Source organism: Haematobia irritans, chromosome 4 (genome assembly GCF_050003625.1).
Source record: "Haematobia irritans isolate KBUSLIRL chromosome 4, ASM5000362v1, whole genome shotgun sequence".
NCBI classification, from domain to species: domain Eukaryota; kingdom Metazoa; phylum Arthropoda; class Insecta; order Diptera; family Muscidae; genus Haematobia; species Haematobia irritans.
Window position 1 is genome coordinate 32,668,499 of NC_134400.1, and position 24,888 is coordinate 32,693,386.

At 30.4% G+C, this 24,888-nt stretch overlaps 1 protein-coding gene across 1 annotated transcript in view; it reads right to left on the reverse strand.

The window, feature by feature from the left end:
- The window catches only part of LOC142233773 (uncharacterized), a 74,686-nt gene that overhangs the window by 16,817 nt on the left and 32,981 nt on the right, over positions 1 to 24,888 (reverse strand). The window contains exon 2 of the mRNA XM_075304803.1: positions 2,002 to 2,189. Within this exon, the coding sequence (XP_075160918.1) occupies positions 2,002 to 2,189 (188 nt within the window). The remainder of the gene's footprint in view (positions 1 to 2,001; positions 2,190 to 24,888) is intronic.

A 24,888-nucleotide genomic window follows, 5' to 3' on the forward strand; every position in this document is an offset into this window, starting at 1 on the left:
TGCTAATTCTACTGCCTGTGAAAATTTTCAACTAAGTCGGAGTTAAAAATTGACCTCTGTGGTCATATGAGTGTAAATCGGGCGAAAGCTATATATGGGAGATATATCTAAATCTTAACCGATTTCAACCAAATTTGGCACGCATAGCTACAATGCTAATTCTACTCCCTGTGCAAAATTTCAACTAAATCGGAGCAAAAAATTGGCCTCTGTGGTCATATGAGTGTAAATCGGGCGAAAGCTATATATGGGAGCTATATCTAAATCTGAACAGATTTCAACCAAATTTGGCACGCGTAGCTACAATGGTAATTCTACTCCCTGTGCAAAATTTCAAATAAATCGGAGTTAAAAATTGGCCACTGTGGTCATATGAGTGTAAATCGGGCGAACGATATATATGGGAGCTATATCTAAATCTGAACCGATTTCAATAAAATTTGACACACTTGACTACAGTACTAATTTTTCTTCTTTTGCAAAATTTTAAGCAAATTAGGGTAAAACTCTGGCTTCTGAGGCCATATAAGTCCATATCGGACGAAATATATATATATATATATATATATATTATATATATATATATATATATATATATATATATATATATATATATATATATATATATATATATATATATATATATATATATATATATATAATATATATATATATATATATATATATATATATATATATATATATATATATATATATATATATAATATATATATATATATATATATATATATATATATATATATATATATATATATAATATATATATATATATATATATATATATATATATATATATATATATATATATATATATATATATATAATATATATATATATATATGGGAGCTATATCTAAATCTGAACCGATTTCTTCCAAAATCAATTGGGATCTATTCTGAGCCAAAACACATACTTGTGCCAAATTTGAAGTCGATTGGACTAAAACTGCGACCTAGACTTTGATTACAAAAATGTGTTCACGGACAGACGGACATGGCTATATCGACTCAGGAGCCCACCCTGAGCATTTTTGCCAAAGACACCATGTGTCTATCTCGTCTCCTTCTGGGTGTTGCAAACATATACACTAACTTATAATACCCTGTTCCATAGTGTGGCGCAGGGTATAAAAAGTGAACTCTCTATTTCACTAAAGCCAATTTAACTTTATTGTAGTTCATTGAATTATTATGTTTGGGGAAAGTTTCCCTTACTCTAATAATTTTTTGAGTACGATAGTTAAATTAACTAAAAAACGGGAAAAAATTATACACAAATTAAGCATAAAGATTTACTAAATTCGTATTCCCCACAAAATAGTACATTATGTCTTTATATTTGTAAATTTCACTACAATTGCGTCCATCATGAACTTCGTATGTCACTGAAGACATTCTTGCATTTTGAACGCCAAATTTTTTCCTTCAAACTACAAAATTTTCTTTATCAAGTGAAAAAAATTATTTATGTCTAATAAATTTTCTTGATTTTGGCGAAAAATATTTACTTATTTTTGTGATATCGGCATGATGCAAGCGTTTGTAATACTATTTAGTTAAAATTTTCTAAAAATATTCAAAATTTTTTCAAATCAACCAAAAGTTTTCTTCCTAGTGGGTTCACTTTTTTTCAGTGTAGTTTTTGGTAATTTTTTTCAAATTTTGGTAGATTATTTTTGGCTCGAGTGACAACCGTAGATAGAATACATGCGGTCATCCAAATTGCTCGGAACTAAAAGTAAAATGTCCAAATTTTACTTCTCATACATTTTTGAAAAATGGGATAAAAATGTACAGAATTTAGATTTCAAAACAAGGTATTAGTTTCTCATATTCTTGAACGCTTACACTAGATGTTTAAAATTCATCTAACAAAAAATGTCAAACAAAAATTGTTCTTATAAATCAGAATCTGGTCCCATATATAAAAAAAAACTTTAAATGTAATTGTATGTTTTGACATACTCGTATATCGGCTTACCTTGGATATGGAGCATTATTTGGTCCCAGACAATCCATTGAATCTGTTAATGCATCACCGGATAAATATTTCAAACCTTTGGCACCACTACATCTAGAAGGTTGCTGATTGTCATTTTGAAAACTTGGCCATAATGAGGCATGTGTTATGTGTGCATTTAAAACAACTATACATAGTAACGCTAGAATCTAGAAAAATAAAAATAATAAAATAAACGTTATTGCGGTTATAATTTTTCATATAAATAAAAGTAAATACTTATAGAAAATTAATATCATCAATCCATATCAGAAAATATGTTTTTAGGACGGTCTACAAGTCAAATCAGGAGATCAGTTTATATGGGGTATATATCTAATTACGATTAATGCCAAATTCAAGCGACGAGACTAGGACACATTTCTATTAAATAAAGAAATTTTAACTAAAAATTTATAATCTTTTTTATAAAACATTAAATTATTAAATATTAGGATAGTCATCTTTGATATTTCTATCCCTCCTTAATATAAAGGAAAACAGTTTTGATTTAATGAAATAATCCTTAAATTAACAGAGAATCTTTAAATTTTAATCAATAGCAAGTATTTGAACATACTCAAAAAAGGGGGCACTAATGCCAACTTATATTTATTTTAGTTAATTAAAATTAGTTTATTTTAGTTAAATTTTGCCCAATGTGATCAAATGTTCCTTATTTGAAAGCAAATGTTCCTTATTAGAAAATTTTGTCAAAATTTTATTTCCATAGAAGATTTTGTAAAAATTTTATTTCTATAAAAATTTTGTCAAAATTTTATTTCCATAGAAAATTTTGTCAACATTTTATTTCCATAGAAAATTTTGTTAAAATTTTATTTCCATAGAAAATTTTGTTAAAATTTTATTTCCGTAGAAAATTATGTTCAAATTTTATTTTTATAGAAAATTTTGTCTAATTTTTATTTCTATAGAAAATTTTGTCAAAATTTTATTTCTATAGAAAATTTTGTCCAATTTTTATTTCTATAGAAAACTTTGTCAAAATTTTATTTCTATAGAAATTTTGTCAAAATTTTATTTCTATAGAAGATTTTTTTTAAATTTTATTTCTATAGAAAGTTTTTTCAAAATTTTATTTCTATAGAAAATTTTATATCTATAGAAAATTTTGTCAAAATTTTATTTCTATAGAAAATTTTTCAAAATTTAATTTCTATAGAAAATTTTGTCAACATTTTATTTCTATATAAGATTTTAAAATTTTATTTCTATAGAAAAATTTTCCACAATTTTATTTCTATAGTAAATTTTGTCAACATTTTATTTCTATAGAAAATTTTGTCAAAATTTTATGTCTATAGAAAATTTTTCCAAAATTTTATTTCTATAGAAAATTTTGTCAACATTTTATTTCTATAGAAAATTTTGTCAAAATTTTATGTCTATAGAAAAGTTTTCCAAAATTTTATTTCTATAGAAAATTTGTCAAAATTTTATTTGTATAGAAAATTTTGTCAACATTTTATTTCTATAGAAAAGTTTTCCAAAATTTTATTTCTATAGAAAATTTTGTCAAAATTTTATTTCTATAGAAAATATTGTCAAAATTTTATTTCTATAGGAATTTTTTCAAAATGTTATTTCTATAGAAAATTTTGTCAAAATTTTATTTCTAAAGCAAATTTTTCCAAAATTTTATTTCGATAGACAATTTTTCCAAAATTTTATTTCTATAGAAAATTTTGTCAACATTTTATTTCTATAGAAAATTTTTCCAAAATTTTATTTCTATAGAAAATTTTGTCAACATTTTATTTCTATAGAAAATTTTGTCAAAATTTTATGTCTATAGAAAAGTTTTCCAAAATTTTATTTTGGAAATTTTGTCAAAATTTTATTTGTATAGAAGATTGTGTCAAAATTTTATTTCTATAGAAAATTTTGTCAAAATTTTATTTGCATAGACAATTTTGTCACCATTTTATTTCCATAGAAAATTTTGTCAAAATTTTATTTGTATAGAAAATTTTGTCAACATTTTATTTCCATATTTCCTCAGAAAATTTCCTAAGAAAATTATTTCCTCAGAAAATTTTTGTCAAAATTTTATTTGTATAGAAAATTTTGTCAATATTTTATTTGTATAGAAAATTTGTTAATATTTTATTTGTATAGAACCTTTTGTCAACATTTTATTTCTATAGAAAATTTTGTCAACATTTTATTTCTATAGAAAATTTTGTCAAAATTTTATTTGTATAGAAAATTTTGTCAACATTTTTTGTATAGAAAATTTTGTCAACATTTTATTTGTATAGAAAATTTTGTCAAAATTTTATTTCCATAGAAAATTTTGTCAAAATTTTAATTGAATAGAAAAATTTGTCAATATTTTATTTGTATAGAAAAATTTAGTTAATATTTTTTATAGAAAATTTTGTTAATATTTTATTTGTATAAACAATTTTGTCAGCATTTGATTTGTATAGAAAATTTTGTCAATATTTTATTTTTATAGAAAATTTTGTTAATATTTTATTTGTATAGAAAATTGTGTCAAAATTTTAGTTGTATAGAAAATTTTGTCAAAATTTTATTTGCATAGACAATTTTGTCACCATTTTATTACCATAGAAAATTTTGTCAAAATTTTATTTGTATAGAAAATTTTGTCAACATTTTATTTCCATCGAAAATTTTGTCAAAATTTTATTTGTAAAGAAAATTTTATCAATATTTTATTTGTATAGAAAATTTTGTTAATATTTTATTTGTATAGAAAATTTTGTCAGTATTTTATTTCTATAGAAAATTTTGTCAAAATTTTGTTTCTATAGAAAATTTTTCAAAATATTATTTCTGTAGAAAATATTGTCAAAATTTTATTTCATATTTGTTGTTTGTATTTCAGCTTAAAAGCATTGCGTTGACTAAAAAGTTCTATACAAATATAGTACACAATTTAACTAAAAAAACAAGTATATACGGCGGTAAGTTCGGCCAGGCCGAATCTTATGTACCCTCCACCATGGATTGAGTAGAAGCTTCTACTAAAGACTTTCATCGATAATCGAATTACTTGGGTTGTGGTAATACTTTGCCGATGACCTTGTCATCTTAAAACTTCTTAAGATCGTCCTCTAAATTGTAAGTTGGTCATACGTGGTATATATTAGACAAAAAACAAGTGAGGAAAGTCTAAAGTCGGGCGGAGCCGACTATATTATACCCTGCACCACTTTGTAGATCTGGACAGAATTTGATAGACTTCTACAAAATCTATAGACTCAAAATTTAAGTCGGCTAATTCACTAGGATGGAACACAATGTTAGTAAAAAGTCTAAAGTCGGGCGGGGCCGACTATATTATACCCTGCACCACTTTGTAGATCTAAATTTTCGATACCATATCACATCTGTCAAATGTATTGGGGGGCTATATATAAAGGTTTGTCCCAAATACATACATTTAAATATCACTCGATCTGGACAGAATTTGATAGACTTCTACAAAATCTATAGACTCCAAATTTAAGTCGGCTAATGCACTAGTGTGTAACACAATGTTAGTAAAAAAATATGGGAAACATTTAAATTTGAAGCAATTTTTAGGAAACTTCACAAAAGTTTATTTATGATTTATCGCTCGATATAAAGGGTGATTTGTTAAGAGCTTGACAATTTTTTTTTTTTTTAAACGCATTAAATTTGCAAAATCTCATCGGTTCTTTATTTGAAACGTTAGATTGGTCCATGACATTTACTTTTTGAAGATAATTTCATTTAAATGTTGACCGCGGCTGCGTCTTAGGTGGTCCATTCGGAAAGTCCAATTTTGGGCAACTTTTTCGAGCATTTCGGCCGGAATAGCCCGAATTTCTTCGGAAATGTTATCTTCCAAAGCTGGAATAGTTGCTGGCTTATTTCTGTAGACTTTAGACTTGACGTAGCCCCACAAAAAATAGTCTAAAGGCGTCAAATCGCATGATCTTGGTGGCCAACTTACCGGTCCATTTCTTGAGATGAATTGTTCTCCGAAGTTTTCCCTCAAAATGGCCATAGAATCGCGAGCTGTGTGGCATGTAGCGCCATCTTGTTGAAACCACATGTCAACCAAGTTCAGTTCTTCCATTTTTGGCAACAAAAAGTTTGTTAGCATCGAACGATAGCGATCGCCATTCACCGTAACGTTGCGTCCAACAGCATCTTTGAAAAAATACGGTCCAATGATTCCACCAGCGTACAAACCACACCAAACAGTGCATTTTTCGGGATGCATGGGCAGTTCTTGAACGGCTTCTGGTTGCTCTTCACTCCAAATGCGGCAATTTTGCTTATTTACGTAGCCATTCAACCAGAAATGAGCCTCATCGCTGAACAAAATTTGTCGATAAAAAAGCGGATTTTCTGCGAACTTTTCTAGGGCCCATTCACTGAAAATTCGACGTTGTGGCAGATCGTTCGGCTTCAGTTCTTGCACGAGCTGTATTTTATACGGTTTTACACCAAGATCTTTGCGTAAAATCTTCCATGTGGTCGAATAACACAAACCCAATTGCTGCGAACGGCGACGAATCGACATTTCACGGTCTTCAGCAACACTCTCAGAAACAGACGCAATATTCTCTTCTGTACGCACTGTACGCATTCGTGTGGTTGGTTTAATGTCCAATAAAGTAAACTGAGTGCGAAACTTGGTCACAATCGCATTAATTGTTTGCTCACTTGGTCGATTATGTAGACCATAAATCGGACGTAAAGCGCGAAACACATTTCGAACCGAACACTGATTTTGGTAATAAAATTCAATGATTTGCAAGCGTTGCTCGTTAGTAAGTCTATTCATGATGAAATGTCAAAGCATACTGAGCATCTTTCTCTTTGACACCATGTCTGAAATCCCACGTGATCTGTCAAATACTAATGCATGAAAATCCTAACCTCAAAAGAATCACCCTTTATATGTATTAGAAGTTTAGGAAAATTAGAGTCATTTTTACAACTTTTCGACTAAGCAGTGGCGATTTTATAAGGAAAATGTTAGTATTTTGACAATTTTTATCGAAATCAGATAAACATATATATGGAAGCTATATCTAAGTCTGAACCGATGCTAATTCTACTCCCTGTGCAAAATTTCAACTAAATCAGAGCAAAAAATTGGCCTCTGTGGTCATATGAGGGTAAATCGGGCGAAAGCTATATATGGGAGCTATATCTAAATCTGAACCGATTTCAACCAAATTTGGCACGCATAGCTACAATGATAATTCTACTCCCTGTGCAAAATTTCAACTAAATCGGAGCAAAAAATTGGCCTCTGTGGTCATATGAGTGTAAATCGGGCGAAAGCTATATATGGGAGCTATATCTAAATCTGAACCGATTTCAACCAAATTTGGCACGCATAGCTACAATGATAATTCTACTCCCTGTGCAAAATTTCAACTAAATCGGAGCAAAAAATTGGCCTCTGTGGTCATATGAGTGTAAATCGGGCGAAAGCTATATATGGGAGCTATATCTAAATCTGAACCGATTTCAACCAAATTTGGCACGCATAGCTACAATGATAATTCTACTCCCTGTGCAAAATTTCAACTAAATCGGAGCAAAAAATTGGCCTCTGTGGTCATATGAGTGTAAATCGGGCGAAAGCTATATATGGGAGCTATATCTAAATCTGAACTGATTTCAACCAAATTTGCCACGCATAGCTACAATGCTAGTTCTACTCTCTGTGCAAAATTTCAACCAAATTGGGGTAAAACTCTGGCTTCTGGGACCGTATTAGTCCATATCGGGCCAATATATATATATATATATATATATATATATATATATATATATATATATATATATATATATATATATATATATATATATATATATATATATATATATATATATATATATATATATATATATATATATATATATATATATATATATATATATATATATATATATATATATATATATATATATATATATATATATATATATATATATATATATATATATATATATATATATATATATATATATATATATATATATATATATATATATATATATATATATATATATATATATATATATATATATATATATATATATATATATATATGGGAGCTATATCTAAATCTGAACCGATTTCTTCCAAAATCAATTGGGATCTATTCTGAGCCAAAACACATACTTGTGCCAAATTTGAAGTCGATTGGACTAATACTGCGACCTAGACTTTGATTACAAAAATGTGTTCACGGACAGACGGACATCGCTATATCGACTCAAGACCCCACCCTGAGCATTTTTGCCAAAGACACCATATGTCTATCTCGTCTCCTTCTGGGTGTTGCAAACATATGCACTAACTTATAATACCCTGTTCCATAGTGTGGAGCAGGGTACAAAAAACAGATTACGTATATAATTCAATTCTTGACCCGGTATATGGTATATAGGGAAGTGTATAATTAATAACCAACGGATATGAAGTTTTGAGCGGTAATTAGATAGCCGAATTTAAATATGGGGGTCGCTTTATAAAGGGGCTACCGCAAGCCAAATCCGGGGATCGGTTTATATAGGGACTATATATAATTATGGGCCGATGTGGACCAATTTTTGATTGGTTGTTAGAGACTATATACTAACACCACGTACCAAATTTCAGCTAAATCGGATGAAATATGCTTTACTTAGAGGCTACGCAAGCCAAATATGGGGAACGGTTTATATGGGGACTATATATAAGTATGGGCCGATGTGGACCAACTTTTGCATGGTTATTGGAGACCATATAGTAACACCACGTACCAAATTTCAGCCCGATCGGAGGAAATATGCTTCTTTTAGAGGTTCCGCAAACCAAATCTGGGGCTCCGTTTATATGGGGGCTATACATAAAAGTGGACCGATATGGTCCACTTTTATGCAATACCGTCCGTCCTAAATCCATAACAACTATTTGTGCCAAGTTTCAAGTTGACAGCTTGTTTCGTTCGGAAGTTAGCGTGACTTCAACAGACGGGCGGAAAGACGGACATGTTTAGATCGACTCAGAATTTCACCACGGCACAATATATAAGTACTTACACTCTATGAGAACAATGATATGAGTATGTATGAAGTTTGCTTTATTAGAATGACGTTTTAGTTTTTACCCAAACTATTTAAAGGCCAAAAACAAGTTCCCCAAATTATTGCAAAAATATTTAATGAAATTTGCCTGAAGGCTTTGAAAGTATAAAACATATACATAAAGGTCAATAATAATTTTGAGACTTAAGAGTTGGATATCATGACAATTTTTATTTATAATTTGAATTGTCATCGAATATTTCCATTGAGAATATATTTTTAAAGAAATTTAATCTCACTGAATTTTGAAATTATTGATGATTTTTTATAAACCCTTCAATGACAGTTTGCTTTCTAATGACACATTCATAACTTCAGGCAATTGATGATATATAAGGGACATATTATTTAAGTCATTAATTGCTTAATTCCCCCAAGAGAGAAGACTAGAAAATTGTCTAGAATTGTATAATGATTGATGAAATACAATTTTCAAAAAATGTTCTTTAAATTTGCATATGAAATGACCCAAAATCAGACTACACTGAAAAATAAAAACAGTGAAATTTTGGGTAATTTTAGAAAATTTAGATTATTTTTAGAAAATTTTAACTAAATACTATTACAAACGCTGACATCAAGCCGATATCACAAAAATAAGTAAATATTTTTCAACAAGTTCAAGAAAATTTATTAGACATAATTAATTTTTTTCACTTGTTAATGAAAATTTTGTAGCTTAAAGGAAAAACATTGGAGTTCAAAATTGCTAGAATGTCTTTAATACAAAGTTCAAGATGGGCGCATTTGTAGTAAAATTTACAAATTTAAAAAAAAAAAAATAATGAACTATTTTGTGAGTACGAATTTAGTAAATCTTTGTGCTTCATTTGTGTATACATTTTTAGAGTAAAGGAAACTTTCCCCAAATATAACAGGTTGACTGATAAGTCCTCGGTCTAACAAAGAAAAAAACATTTTTTGTCAAAATTCATTATTATTATTATTCAACATAGTTCCCTCCAAAAGCGATACAACGATTATAAGGACCTTCCAATTTTTTGATACCATTTTGGTAGTACTCCTTCGGTTTTGCCTCAAAAAAGGCCTCAGTTTCGGCGATCACCTCTTCATTGCACCCAATTTTTTTTCCCTGCGAGCATCCTTTTGAGGTCTGAGAACAAGAAAAAGTCGCTGGGGGCCAGATCTGGAGAATACGGTGGGGGGGAAGCAATTCGAAGCCCAATTCATGAATTTTTGCCATCGTTCTCAATGACTTGTGGCACGATGCGTTGTCTTGGTGGAACAACACTTTTTTCTTCTTCATATGGGGCCGTTTTGCCGTGATTTCGACCTTCAAACGCTCCAATAACGCCATATAATAGTCACTGTTGATGGTTTTTCCTTTCTCAAGATAATCGATAACAATTATTCCATGCGCATCCCAAAAAACAGAGGCCATTACTTTGCCAGCGGACTTTTGAGTCTTTCCACGCTTTGGAGACGGTTCACCGGTCGCTGTCCACTCAGCCGACTGTCGATTGGACTCAGGAGTGTAGTGATGGAGCCATGTTTCATCCATTGTCACATATCGACGGAAAAACTCGGTTGTATTACGAGTTAACAGCTGCAAACACCGCTCAGAATCATCAACACGTTGTTGTTTTTGGTCAAATGTGAGCTCGCGCGGCACCCATTTTGCACAGAGCTTCCGCATATCCAAATATTGATGAATGATATGACCAACACGTTCCTTTGCTATCTTTAAGGTCTCTGCTATCTCGATCAACTACATTTTAAGGTCATTTAAAATCATTTTGTGGATTTTTTTGATATTTTCGTCGGTAACCACCTCTTTCGGGCGTCCACTGCGTTCACCGTCCTACGTGCTCATTTCACCACACTTGAATTTTGCATATCAATCAATTATTGTTGATTTCCCTGGGGCAGAGTCCGGAAACTCATTATCAAGCCAAGTTTTTGCTTCCACCGTATTTTTTTCACTTCAGAAAACAGTATTTTATCTAAAGACGAAATTCCTTTTTTTCCATTTCTTCGCAATAACAAAAGTTGCTTCACAAAAGACACTCTATCTCACAAACGTCAACTTTTGTCACGAATCATTTGAAGGTTGGTACTATATAAAAATAATATGCATTGAATACTAGCGACGCCATCTATGTGTCAGACCGGGGACTTATCAGCCAACCTGTTAATTGTCGAACTAAAATAAAGTTAAATTGTGTCTTTAGTAAAATAGAGCGTTCACTTTTTTTGAGTGTAGAGACGATGATCTGAACATGACATTTTACGAATATTACAAAATAAAGGGCTTTCAAAGGTACACAGTCTCACACAAGTTTACATACGATTAAATAATTTATATTTTCATTAAATAATCAAATTTTAAAAAATATGCATATATATCCTTTCGTTTTAATAAATTGATTTGAAAATCAAAGTAATTGTTAATTTTCAAGAAGATTTTTTTGGTATGGGTTATAAACAACAACAAGAAATATGTTTAGTTAAGAGGTACAAAACTCAGGGGTATGTAAACTTATGTGAGACTGTGTAGGACCCATTGCATGAAAGGAACGGAAGGAAGAAAGTAAGAATAGCTTCTTTTGGTTTGGTGTGATTGAAGGATTCGTTGTTATGGGATATTTTAAATTGTCGTCTTCCGACTACGGCAAAATTCTAAGACTTTTTAATTGTGAGTCCACAAATTTTAATCTCGCTCTTCTTTGATTTTTTGGTATATTATTTCACTTTCATTGAAAATTAGTTTATTTCATTTTTGTTTTTTAACTCTGAATATGGAAAATGTATTGATCACCATATTAATGAATTCTATATTTGGTATACCAAAATACATGTGACCTTAAAACACAGCACATAGCACCAAAGAAGAATGAGAAAAGAAAACCTAAAAACTTCTAAAGGTCTATAGAAAGTAAAACTACTTCTTTATATCAATGATATTTGGCTAAGAAATCTAAATATATTTAAAATTTTATTTAGCCAAAAAAATCAGGCGGTTAAATGTGCGAAAGAAAAGTGAAAAAAAATCAATAAATAACACCAATGAAATTTTGGCTTTACGTTTGTATTATCTATGTATAAGTATGGTAAAAAAAGAAGGAGAATAGAGGTGTGCACGTGAGTAATATTTTACTCACGCTCACGCACACTCACGACGGAAAAATCTTACTCACGCACACTCACGCACGAAAAATTTTTGCACCGCTCACACTCACGAACACTCACGAATGAATTTATTTTAAAAAATCACGCTCACGCACACTCACGATAGAAAAATTCTACTCACGCACACTCACGCACGAAAAAAATTCGAGGCATTCACGCTCACGCACACTCACGAAAGAAAATTTTTGCTCACGCACGAAAAATATTCGAGCCGCTCACACTCACGAAAGAAATTTTTTGCTCACGCACACTCACGCACGAAAAAATTTCAAGGCGCTCACGCACACTCACGAAGGAATTTATTTTCCAAAACTCACGCACGAAAATTGTTCTGGACGCTCACACTCGCGACAGAGAATTGTTACAAATGCACGAAAAATTTTGTGAAGAATTTACGCACATTCACGACTGTAGAAATGCTAATTTGACGATAAATAATATATATACCCAGCAAAAGCTAGGCAACCACATCTCATTAGAATTGGCATTACCAGGAGTAAAGCAGTCATTACACGTTGCATTACATTGCGGTGAGTTATAATGACTTATTTGTAATGACAAAAATAAATACTTCTTGGTAATTTTCGAATTGTTATTCTCAAATGTTTAGACAGTTGGCTTAATTGAAAGGTTGAATACTTCTTAGTACGAATGAACTAAAATATTTTTCTATGCTAACTTAATGGAAATTAAAATACATATATACCGATCGACTCAGAATCACCTCCTGAGTTGATCTAGCCCTTGGGGTCCGTCCGTCCATGTATTTGTTGTTCGCAGGATTCCGGTCGCAATTATTACCCGATTTTGATTAAATTTGGTATGTGGCTCTTTATTGGCACAAGGACGAACGCTATTGAATTTAGATATAGCTCCCATATATGTATATGTATCGCCCGATTTCGATAAATGGGGGATTGCGCTCATTTACTAACCGATCGGCGTCAAATTTGTCACAATGTAATCCACTGACTTTATGTGCAAAATATCATCCAAATCGGTGCAGATTTGGATATAGCTGCCATATATATGTAGCGCCCAATTTTCAAAATTTGCCCCTTATAACCTTATTGTTGACCATTGTGGCCTCATTTATTAACCGATCTTACTCAAAGTTGGCACAAGGTAATCTCCTGTAATATCAACAAAACCTGCAAAATATAATCCAAATCGGGTCATATTTAGATATAAAGGGTGATTTGTTAAGAGCTTGATAACTTTTTTAAAAAAAAAAACGCATAAAATTTGCAAAATCTCATCGGTTCTTTATTTGAAACGTTAGATTGGTCCATGACATTTACTTTTTGAAGATAATTTCATTTAAATGTTGACCGCGGCTGCGTCTTAGGTGGTCCATTCGGAAAGTCCAATTTTGGGCAACTTTTTCGAGCATTTCGGCCGGAATAGCCCGAATTTCTTCGGAAATGTTGTCTTCCAAAGCTGGAATAGTTGCTGGCTTATTTCTGTAGACTTTAGACTTGACGTAGCCCCACAAAAAATAGTCTAAAGGCGTCAAATCGCATGATCTTGGTGGCCAACTTACCGGTCCATTTCTTGAGATGAATTGTTCTCCGAAGTTTTCCCTCAAAATGGCCATAGAATCGCGAGCTGTGTGGCATGTAGCGCCATCTTGTTGAAACCACATGTCAACCAAGTTCAGTTCTTCCATTTTTGGCAACAAAAAGTTTGTTAGCATCGAACGATAGCGATCGCCATTCACCGTAACGTTGCGTCCAACAGCATCTTTGAAAAAATACGGTCCAATGATTCCACCAGCGTACAAACCACACCAAACAGTGCATTTTTCGGGATGCATGGGCAGTTCTTGAACGGCTTCTGGTTGCTCTTCACTCCAAATGCGGCAATTTTGCTTATTTACGTAGCCATTCAACCAGAAATGAGCCTCATCGCTGAACAAAATTTGTCGATAAAAAAGCGGATTTTCTGCCAACTTTTCTAGGGCCCATTCACTGAAAATTCGACGTTGTGGCAGATCGTTCGTCTATTCATGATGAAATGTCAAAGCATACTGAGCATCTTTCTCTTTGACACCATGTCTGAAATCCCACGTGATCTGTCAAATACTAATGCATGAAAATCCTAACCTCAAAAGAATCACCCTTTAGCTCTTATATATATTTTTCGCCCGTTTTTGAAAAATGTACCCCTTGTAACTTTATTTCTAACCATAGTAGCCTTATCTAATACCCGATCTTACTCTAATTTAGCACAAGGCAACCCTCTGTGGTATCAACCAATATATGAATATAGCTCCCATATAAATGCATCGATCGATTTTCCCAAATTTGACCATAATACTCTTATTTATTAACCTATGTTGCTCAAATTTCAAATAAAAGCTATTACATAAATCTATTACCCTATTTTCAGAAATTTGAATTTATTACCCACACTAATAAAGGACTCAATATTAGTACTCCATACTCAATACTCCTATGTTAATATCAGATTATGATAAAACTCCCATGTACCCAGTAATGTTATTAAATCTGGAAATGTGGTTTTCCCCAAACCTATATCATTGATACTCTACAAACAATGTTCACTAATTCAGTAGGGGTGATGTAGTCGGCCCGGCACGACTTTCTACTTTACTCGTTAATTAGAATTTTATTTAATCTACCAATTTTTTATGGTACACTTTTTCGACAATATATCTCATTTTCGTTAGAAAAAAAAACAAAGCAATATTTTATAAAGGTTTTATTGTTTAAAGAACGGCACTATACTCGGTTTTTGCACCGAAAACCAGCGCTTCAACATTACTTTTTTAATCAATTAATTTTAAATGAAAAAAAAAAAAACTATTACACAATCCATACATTGGAAGGTTTAGTGTGACCAAAGTCGTGAGTGTGACCAATGTCGTGAGCGTGATTAAAATCGTGGGCGTGACTGACATCGTGAGTGCGATTGACATCGTGATCGTGATTCAAATCGAGATCGTGATTCAACTCGTGAGCGTGATTCAAATCGTGAGCGTGATACAAGTCGTGAGCGTGATTCAAATCGTGAGCGTGATTAAAATCGTGAGCGTGATTTAAATCGTGAGCGTGATTAAAGTAGTTATCGTGATTCAAATCGTTAGCGTGATTTTGTTTTCGTGAGTGTAATTATCAAACATTTTTACTCACGCACATTCACGAAGAATTTTTTTTCGTGACTCACGCTCACGCACGAAAATTTTCAGCTTGATCACGCTCACGCACGCTCACGAGATTGACTCCATCGTGACTCACGGCTCACGCGTGAGTCACGAAAAATTTCGTGAGTCACGAAAATTTCGTGTCACGTGCACACCTCTAAAGGAGAAGCAGGAGCCCAAAAAAAGCTATGCTAAAGAGGAGTCAAACAAAAAACAACCAAACCAGCTGGATAAAAACAAATATGGAAAATACAAAGATTTGACAAAAACGGCAAATAAAAACAACAACGAGAATTTTATTAACACGATTCATGAATTTACTTTCTCTGTTGACTATAACAAAAACAATAACATCAATAAATCTACACGAAATACTATGATTGGAAGCGATATTATTTTGTTGTTTTCAATTGCCAACTTGCTACGTGCCATGGTTTTTGAACTTCTGGCATTTTTTGTGTGTATGTTTTTTTGTTGTTTTGAATAAAATGAAAAAAAAAAAATCAAAAGAAAACAACATTCAAATTTCGTGGTTAATTGGCAAGTAAGAAGAAATTTGTCAATTCACTAAAACTAATAACAACTAAAAAAACTGCAAAGCAAGTGGAAACGAGTAATTATAATGGCGAAATGAAAAATGAAATAATAATTGGCCAACATAATGTTAATTATACATCTCAATTGTCAATAGACAATAAGCAAAATGTTTGGTATTTACAAAAAAAAAAAAAACAAAAAACAAAAATCATAAAAAGCAATTATGGATGTAATTTATAATTGACTGCAATCAAATGAAGTGTTTACGGAGGGCTTTTGTCACTTGTAGTTGCTTCATTGAGGTTTACTAAATGAAAACGAAAGACTTAAGCAACAAACTTTCTTTTGCATTATACGAAAGTTGGTGCCGTTGCTACACATACACACACACACGAACACACCATCCAAAGTCATTACAGTTACGACAGTCTTCGAAGGGAAACTATATCGTATTAATTATTTGGATTTTTTTAACTTACTTATTTCCACCTTATCCCCCATTTCTTATGCTCTAACCAAATAATATCGGTGTGAACAATGTTATAATTGTTAGCAAAATAACCTGCCCCTCCCCGAGTTACATTCTTCTAAAGCTGATGATGATGGGAAACTATGTAATGTTCATGACTACAAATGAAAGTGAAATTCTATTATTCAATTTAGTTTTTGTCCATTTCGTTTTTTCGGATGGAATGCTTTTTCCCCCTGGGCATTATAAGCTAATGAAGTTGCTCAAAAAAAAAAAAAAAAGAAAATTGTTATTACACCAGACGTTGACACCCTTTACAACAGTTTTTAATATATATTTTTTTAGACTTCTGTGGTAACATTTCGATTTTGTGAGTAATACAATTTTTTTGTATTATTTTTATGGTGAGAGTGATGACAGTATTATTCAATGTAAATGTCGTCTATTTTGGTTTTATGGTCATGACATGTCCCATGTGAATACAACAATTTGTAGTTGTTTTTCTTTCTTTTTGTTATATGTTGTTGCCTTTTATCATATTTAAAATTTCTATAGAAACAAAAAACCCAAACGTCTTCGAAACATTTCTTTTTAGCGTTGGGCTGAGAGTTATTGTGTTGCTGTAAATGATATGAGTCATTTGCGGTGAATGTTTGTTACTTTTTAAATTTAAATGCTAAACATCAAATGGTTCGTTCAGTGATGACGAGCATATGGTCTTAGATAGTGTCAAAATGTTATAGTTAAACGTTACTACTCTTTGTTTTTTTTTTTTTTTTGCAATTATTATAACATTTGAACTTGTTAGTAGTTGGTATACGTAATATTCTTTGATGTACGATTAGTGAGTTTATGGAAACTTTAAAATTTTAGACATTTCATTCACCACAGAAGTTCGGTGACACATGAAAAGTCGCCTTAAACGGGTTTTCGACTCTTTCACAATTCAGAAAGGCTGATTTATTGACTTCTCGTGTTAGATCTAAGCAGATTTACCCAGATAGATATACCCAATATATATATATATTTTTTTTTTTGATTTTTAACGCTAAGGCTTGCTTGAAACGTTTAACCTCAAATATTTTCATAAATTCCCAATTTTTCTAGAAAGGATTTAGCATTTCTTCTTTGACAAAATTTAAATAATACTTCTGTCAAAATTTGTCAAATATTTATTTCTACAGAAACTTGTGTCAAAATATTATTTCTATAGAAAATTTTGTGAAAATTTTATTTCTATAGAAAATTTTGTCAAAATTTTATTTCTATAGAAAATTTTGTCAAAACTTTATTTCTATAGAAAATTTTGTCAAAATGTTATTTGTATAGAAAATTTTGTCAAAATTTTATTTCTATGGAAAATTTTGTCAAAATTTTATTTTCTATAGAAAATTTGGTCCAAAGCTTATTTCTATAGAAAAAAGCTTATTTCCATAGAATTTTTTTTTCAAAATTTTCTTTCTATAGAAAATTTTATTTCTATAGAAAATTGTGTCAACATTTTATTTCCATAGAAAATTTTGTCAAAATTTTAATTCTATAGAAAATTTTGTCAAAATTTTATTTCTATGGAAAATTTTGTCAAAATTTTATTTTCTATAGAAAATTTTGTCAAAATTTTATTTTCTATAGAAAATTTGGTCCAAAGCTTATTTCTATAGAAAATTTGGTCCAAAGCTTATTTCTATAGAAAAAAGCTTATTTCCATAGAATTTTTTTTTCAAAATTTTATTTCTATAGAAAATTTTGTGAAAATTTTATTTCTATGGAAAATTGTGTCAAAATTTTATTTCCATAGAAAATTTTGTCAAAATTTTATTTCTATAGAAAATTTTGTCAAAATTTTATTTCTATAGAAAATTTTGTCAAAATTTTATTTCTATAGAAAATTTTGTCAAAATTTTATTTCTATAGAAAATTGTGTCAAAATTTTATTTCTATAGAAAAATTTTCCAAAATTTTATTTCTATAGAAAATTTTGTCAAAATTTTATTTCTATAGCAAATATTGTCAAAATTTTATTTCTATAGAAGATTTTGTCAAAATTTTATTTATATACACAATTTTGTCATAATTTTATTTCTATAGAAAATTTTGTCAAAAGTTTATTTCTATAGAAAATTTTGGCAATGTATGGTTTTAAGCTGAAATAAAAAAACGACAACAATGCTTAAAGAACAAAACCAACAATAACAAAGCAAAACAAATGGAAAAAGAAGAGGAGGCACGCTCAAAATAAACCCAGCCATGTGAATTCAAATCGATGATTTGACAGTGGCATAGGAAAAGAGATATGTTTGTTTCGAATTTATTTGGCATAAGCCGGCTATCAATGTAAAACCTTTTTTCGGAGGGTTCAAGTGTGGTTTTTGTTGGGTTTAATAAACTGCCTGAATTTATTCTGATAATTGGTTGATAGTTTTGCTGCAAGTAGAGGATGCTGATGAGGAATGTGGTAATTCCGAAACGTGTGTCCATCCAACCATCTTGCAGTCTATAGGGCTTTGCCCAAATAAATTTGACAAACATTCTTTTCCTCTGTTGGTTAAGCTACTCTTGTAGTTTAGTCAATGTATGGTTTTAAGCTGAAATAAAAAAACGACAACAATTTTATTTCAATAGAAAATTTTGTCAAAATTTTATTCGTATAGAAAATTTTGTCAAAATTTTCTTTCTATAGAAAATTTTGTCAAAATTTTATTTCTATAGAAAATTTTGGCAAAATTTTATTTCTATAGAAAATTTTGTCAAAATTTTTGTATAGAAATTTGTATAGAAAATTTTGTCAAAATTTTATTTGTATAGAAAATTTTGTCAAAATTTTATTTTTATGGAAAGTTTTGTCAAAATTTTATTTTCTATAGAAAATTTTGTCAAAATTTTATTTTCTATAGAAAATTTGGTCTAAAGGTTATTTCTATAGAAAATTTGGTCCAAAGCTTATTTCTATAGAAAATTTGGTCCAAAGCTTATTTCCATAGATTTTTTTTTCAAAATTTTATTTCTATAGAAAATTTTGTCAAATATTTATTTCTATGGAAAATTGTGTCAAAATTTTATTTCTATAGAAAATTTTGTCAAAATTTTGTTTCTATAGAAAATTTTGTCAAAATTTTATTTCTATAGAAAATTTTGTCAAAATTTTATTTCTATTGAAAATTTTGTCAAAATTTTATTTCTATAGAAAATATTGTCAAAATTTTATTTCTATAGAAAATTGTGCCTATTTATAATTTGGAGTTCGATATGTTGTCTGATATTCACCATCTGACAATAAAATACTACATTTCGGAAGATTAAATGCTAAATACATATTCACGATCAAATATGGTCTCTACATAGACCGTTTTTTCTATTTTCTGAAATGGATTAATGATTATGGATTTAGGATTTTATGAAGTATTTCTATTGAATTTTAGTCTTGACCTGACATAACATAACGAAACTTCTGCCAGATCATGTAGCACTGTTGAGCGAAAAATTGTTTTCACTGATTAGTAAGACGAAAAATTGTCAATATTGGATGGATATATATAGAATTTCTTTTTTTCAAAATTTTATTTCTATAGACAATTTTGTCTTAATTTTATTTCTATACAAAATTTTATCAAAATTTTATTTCTATTTCCAAAGCTTATTTCTATAGAAAATTTGGTCCAAAGCTTATTTCCATAGAATTTTTTTTTTCAAAATTTTATTTCTATAGAAAATTTTGTCAAAATTTTATTTCTGTGGAAAATTGTGTCAAAATTTTATTTCCATAGAAGATTTTGTCAAAATTTTATTTCTATAGAAAATTTTGTCAAAATTTTATTTCTATAGAAAATTTTGTCAAAATCTTATTTCTATAGAAAATTTTGTCAAAATATTATTTCCATAGAAAATTTTGTCAAAATTTTATTTCTATAGAAAATTTTGTCAAAATTTTATTTCTATAGAAAATTTTGTCTAAATTTTAATTCTATAGAAAATTTTGTCAAAAATTTATTTCTATGGAAAATTTTGTCAAAATTTTATTTCTATAGAAATTTTGTCAAAATTTTATTTCTATAGAAAATTTGGTCCAAAGCTTATTTCCATAGAAATTTTTTTTCAAAATTTTATTCTATAGAAAATTTTTGACAAAATTTTCTATAGAATTAAAATTTAGACAAAATTTTCTATAGAAATAAATATTTCTATGGAAAATTGTGTCAAAATTTTATTTCCATAGAAAATTTTGTCAAAATTTTATTTCTATAGAAAATTTTGTCAAAATTTTATTTCAATAGAAAATTTTGTCAAAATTTTATTTGTATAGAAAATTTTGTCAAAATTTTATTTCTATGGAAAGTTTTGTCAAAATTTTATTTTCTATAGAAAATTTGGTCCAAAGCTTATTTCTATAGAAAATTTGGTCCAAAGCTTATTTCCATAGAATTTTTTTTCAAAATTTTATTTCTATAGAAAATTTTGTCAAAATTTTATTTCTATGGAAAATTGTGTCAAAATTTTATTTCCATAGAAGATTTTGTCAAAATTTTATTTCTATAGAAAATTTTGTCAAAATTTTATTTCTATAGAAAATTTTGTCAAAATCTTATTTCTATAGAAAATTTTGTCAAAATTTTATTTCCATAGAAAATTTTGTCAAAATTTTATTTCTATAGAAAATTTTGTCAAAATTTTATTTCTATAGAAAGTTTTGGCAAAATTTTATTTCAATAGAAAATTTTGTCAAAATTTTATTTGTATATAAAATTTTGTCAAAATTTTATTTCTATAGAAAATTTGGTCCAAAGCTTATTTCCATAGAAATTTTTTCTCAAAATTTTATTCCATAGAAAATTTTGTCAAAATTTTATTTCTATGGAAAATTGTGTCAAAATTTTATTTCCATAGAAAATTTTGTCAAAATTTTATTTCTATAGAAAATTTTGTCAAAATTTTATTTCTATAGAAAATTTTGTCAAAATTTTATTTCTATAGAAAATTTTGTCAAAATTTTATTTCTATAGAAAATTTTGTCAAAATTTTATTTCTATAGAAAATTTTGTCAAAATTCTATTTCTATAGAAAATTTTGTCAAAATTTTAATTCTATAGAAAATTTTGTCTAAATTTTAATTCTACAAAAATTTTGTCTAAATTGTGTTTCTATAGAAAATTTTGTCAAAATTTTATTTCTATAGAACATTTTTGTCAAAATTTTATTTCTATAGAAAATTGTGTCAAAATTTTATTTCCATAGAAAATTTTGTCAAAATTTTATTTCTATAGAAAATGTTGTCAAAATTGTATTTCTATCGAAAATTTTGTCAAAACTTTATTTCTATAGAAAATTTTGTCAAAATTTTATTTCTATACAAAATTGTGTCATAATTTTATTTCTATAGAAAATTTTGTCAAAAAACGGCGATGTATGAACAATTTTGCGCCAAAGCCATTTTTTCTTATGTTAACATTAAAAACTAAAGTATAAAGTGAGAAAATGAGACAGAAAAGAAAACAAAGACGGCTGTCTAGTAAAAGCGTGTAAAAAAGCCTATAAGATTTTTTTAAAATTTTCACTATTGGTTTTCTTTTCTTTGATTTCTTGGTATATGACGGCAATTATGAGATCATTTGTAAGCACCGCAATACATGAAGATATAACGATTGACGACAACGCATCGCTCGACCAACTGGCAAGTCAAGTGAACTAATGATGAAGATCTAAATTGTCACACAAACCGGGGGCCAATAACAAGTGGTGTTTTACGGTAAGACGGCCTCGAATGAAAAAAAACTTGATTTCACAGTTTATATTCCTGTCTCTCTCACTTTGTTCCCCTCTCACTCTCTCTCTCTATGTCACTGCCTTCCTCTTTATTTGTAACTAAGCTAAAGAAGAAATATGTGATCAGTATAGACCATGATGACTTGCCTGAAGTAAAAAACAAAAATAATATGGTATATATAGTTTAAGCTGATTTGAAGACACAAGCCATGACAATCGAGCCTAAGGAGTCACACATGATGACAATCTAAGAACAAAATATGACACAAATGAAGTTAATTGATTATAGACAATGAGATATGAAGTTGAAGACCCTCTAATGGGCGGCCAAATTACAATCTAGATTAGTGAAGACAAACCTCATGGGGTAGACCCACATACACCTCTGGCTGTTGATGTTGGAAAGAAGGGACAGAATCGATCATGTAATTAAGTATTTTGTGTCATTTATCATTATCTTTTGTTAAACGATATAGCATATGCATGCAGAGTAAAAATTACTATCATGGTATTCTACACAGGATGCTGTGAACGATAGTAACGTTGTGGGAAAGGGGGAGGGGCGAGTTCGATCCAGTGTCAATCTGGTCTCTATGGTTTTTGTTTGCTTCCACAATAGGAACTGGAGAAATGTGTCATCACTTTCACTATGATTTGAAACGATTGACATTGGAAAATGTCGGTCGATATCACAAGAATCATTTATCAACACAGGTTAAGGGTTCATTCAAAAAGAAATCGATACTTAGAAAGTCCGGTGATTATTTGTTGCAGATTATATGAGAAATATTCGATGCTCTGTGATGGTAAACATATGAACGAAATAGGCATTAATAAGGATTATACCAGATACTTGAAATCAAAAATTTACACGGGAATATAGACTTGAGTCCAATTTTACTACACCAGATTTGTACCAAAAATATTACATTAATGAAGAGTGGTTTTCCAAAAACACATATTGTTTCCCCCCACACACAAACGTTATCATTGAGAATTTCTAAACGGTGACACAAAAAGTTTCACTCTGTCACATAGAAAGAAATAGGAACTAAAATGCATATTACTTTCCCCACCCGCTAGCGTTAACGTTGGGAATTTCATTCACTCACAAAGAATAAATACGAATTGAATACGGCAGGATCCCGCATCATATGATTGCCAGGACATACCGGAATAAGAGGAAATGTAAAGGAAAATGAACTGACGAGTAGAGCTAGGCCACTTAGGGAGGTAAATGTGGAAAACGCAAAGACAATAGATGCAACACGGGCCTAGTTGAATGAATGGGCACGGGAAGGTTAGGTTAGGCTAAAGTGGCAGCCCGATTAACATTCAGGCTCACTTAGACTATTCAGTCCATTGTGATACCACATTAACTAAAAGTACCTATTACATATGCGCACTTCTAGTTTTAACCGCTGAACTTTCTTGATTATTTTTCTTTGTTGAACCAACCAGATTGTTCCAAAAACATTAGCAGACTGCTTAAGTTAACGCTTTCCAGATCCGCCAGTAATCTGAAGCTATATGCTCCTAAAAGTTGCTTGCGCTTTACACAAAATGCAGGACACTCACACAAGAGGTGTTTAATTGATTCCTTTTCCTCTGCATCATGACAGCTCATAGTCACTATACTTCGCGTCAATAGTTTTTGCAAAATCGCCTATCAGGCAGCGACCCGTTATAGCAGATATCAAGAGTGATATCTGACGTCTCGAGAACACTAGCATATCTAGTGTGCGGTTTAAGTTTAAATGGGGCCATATTTGCTTGGTGTCGTTACAGCCCTTGCAATTCTCCCATCGAACATTTGCCATCATAACAGCCTTCTCACGCTGCATGAGCTTGCAGGTAGCCAGGGGCATACCAACAGATTCTAGTTCCCCTGGAATATGTAAGGTAGTCCCTAGCCAAATCATCCGCTTCGCAGTTCCCCGGTATGTTCCTATGGCCAGCGTGACATTAAGGGAATTTGTTCCTGTCTTGCTGAATGCGCCTGAGATACACAAACACGCCATACGCTGAACTTTGTCTAAACTTGTTGGCTGGTGAAGTGCCGACCACCAGACTACAACACCATATAGCAACGCGATGTGGAAGGGCGACGTAAACACTATGGGGTGACTCAGATAAGAGCAAGTATATACGGCCGTAAGTTCGGCCAGGCCGAATCTTTTGTACCCTCCACAATGGATTGCGTAGAAAGTTCTACTATAGACTGTCATCCACAACCGAATTACATGAGTTGTGGTAATACTTACCGATGGCAAGCTATCCTAAAACTTCTTCACATCGTCTTCTAAATTGTAAGTTATTCCATACGGGGTATATATTGGACAAAAAGAGGCCGATTAAATACGTATATATAATTATGGACAGATTTGGACAAATTTTTGCATGGATATTAGAGGCCATATATAAACACTACGTACCAAATTGCAACCGGATCGGATGAAATTTGCTGCTCCATGAAGATCCGCAAATCACATCTGGGGGTCCGTTTATATGGGGTCTACACGTAAAAGGTCCGATATGGCCCATTTGTAATACCATCTGACCTACATCAATAACAACTACTTGTGCCAAGTTTCAAGTCGATAGCTTGTTTCGTTCGGAAGTTAGCGTGATTTCAACAGACGGGCGGACGGACATGCTCAGATCGACTCAGAATTTC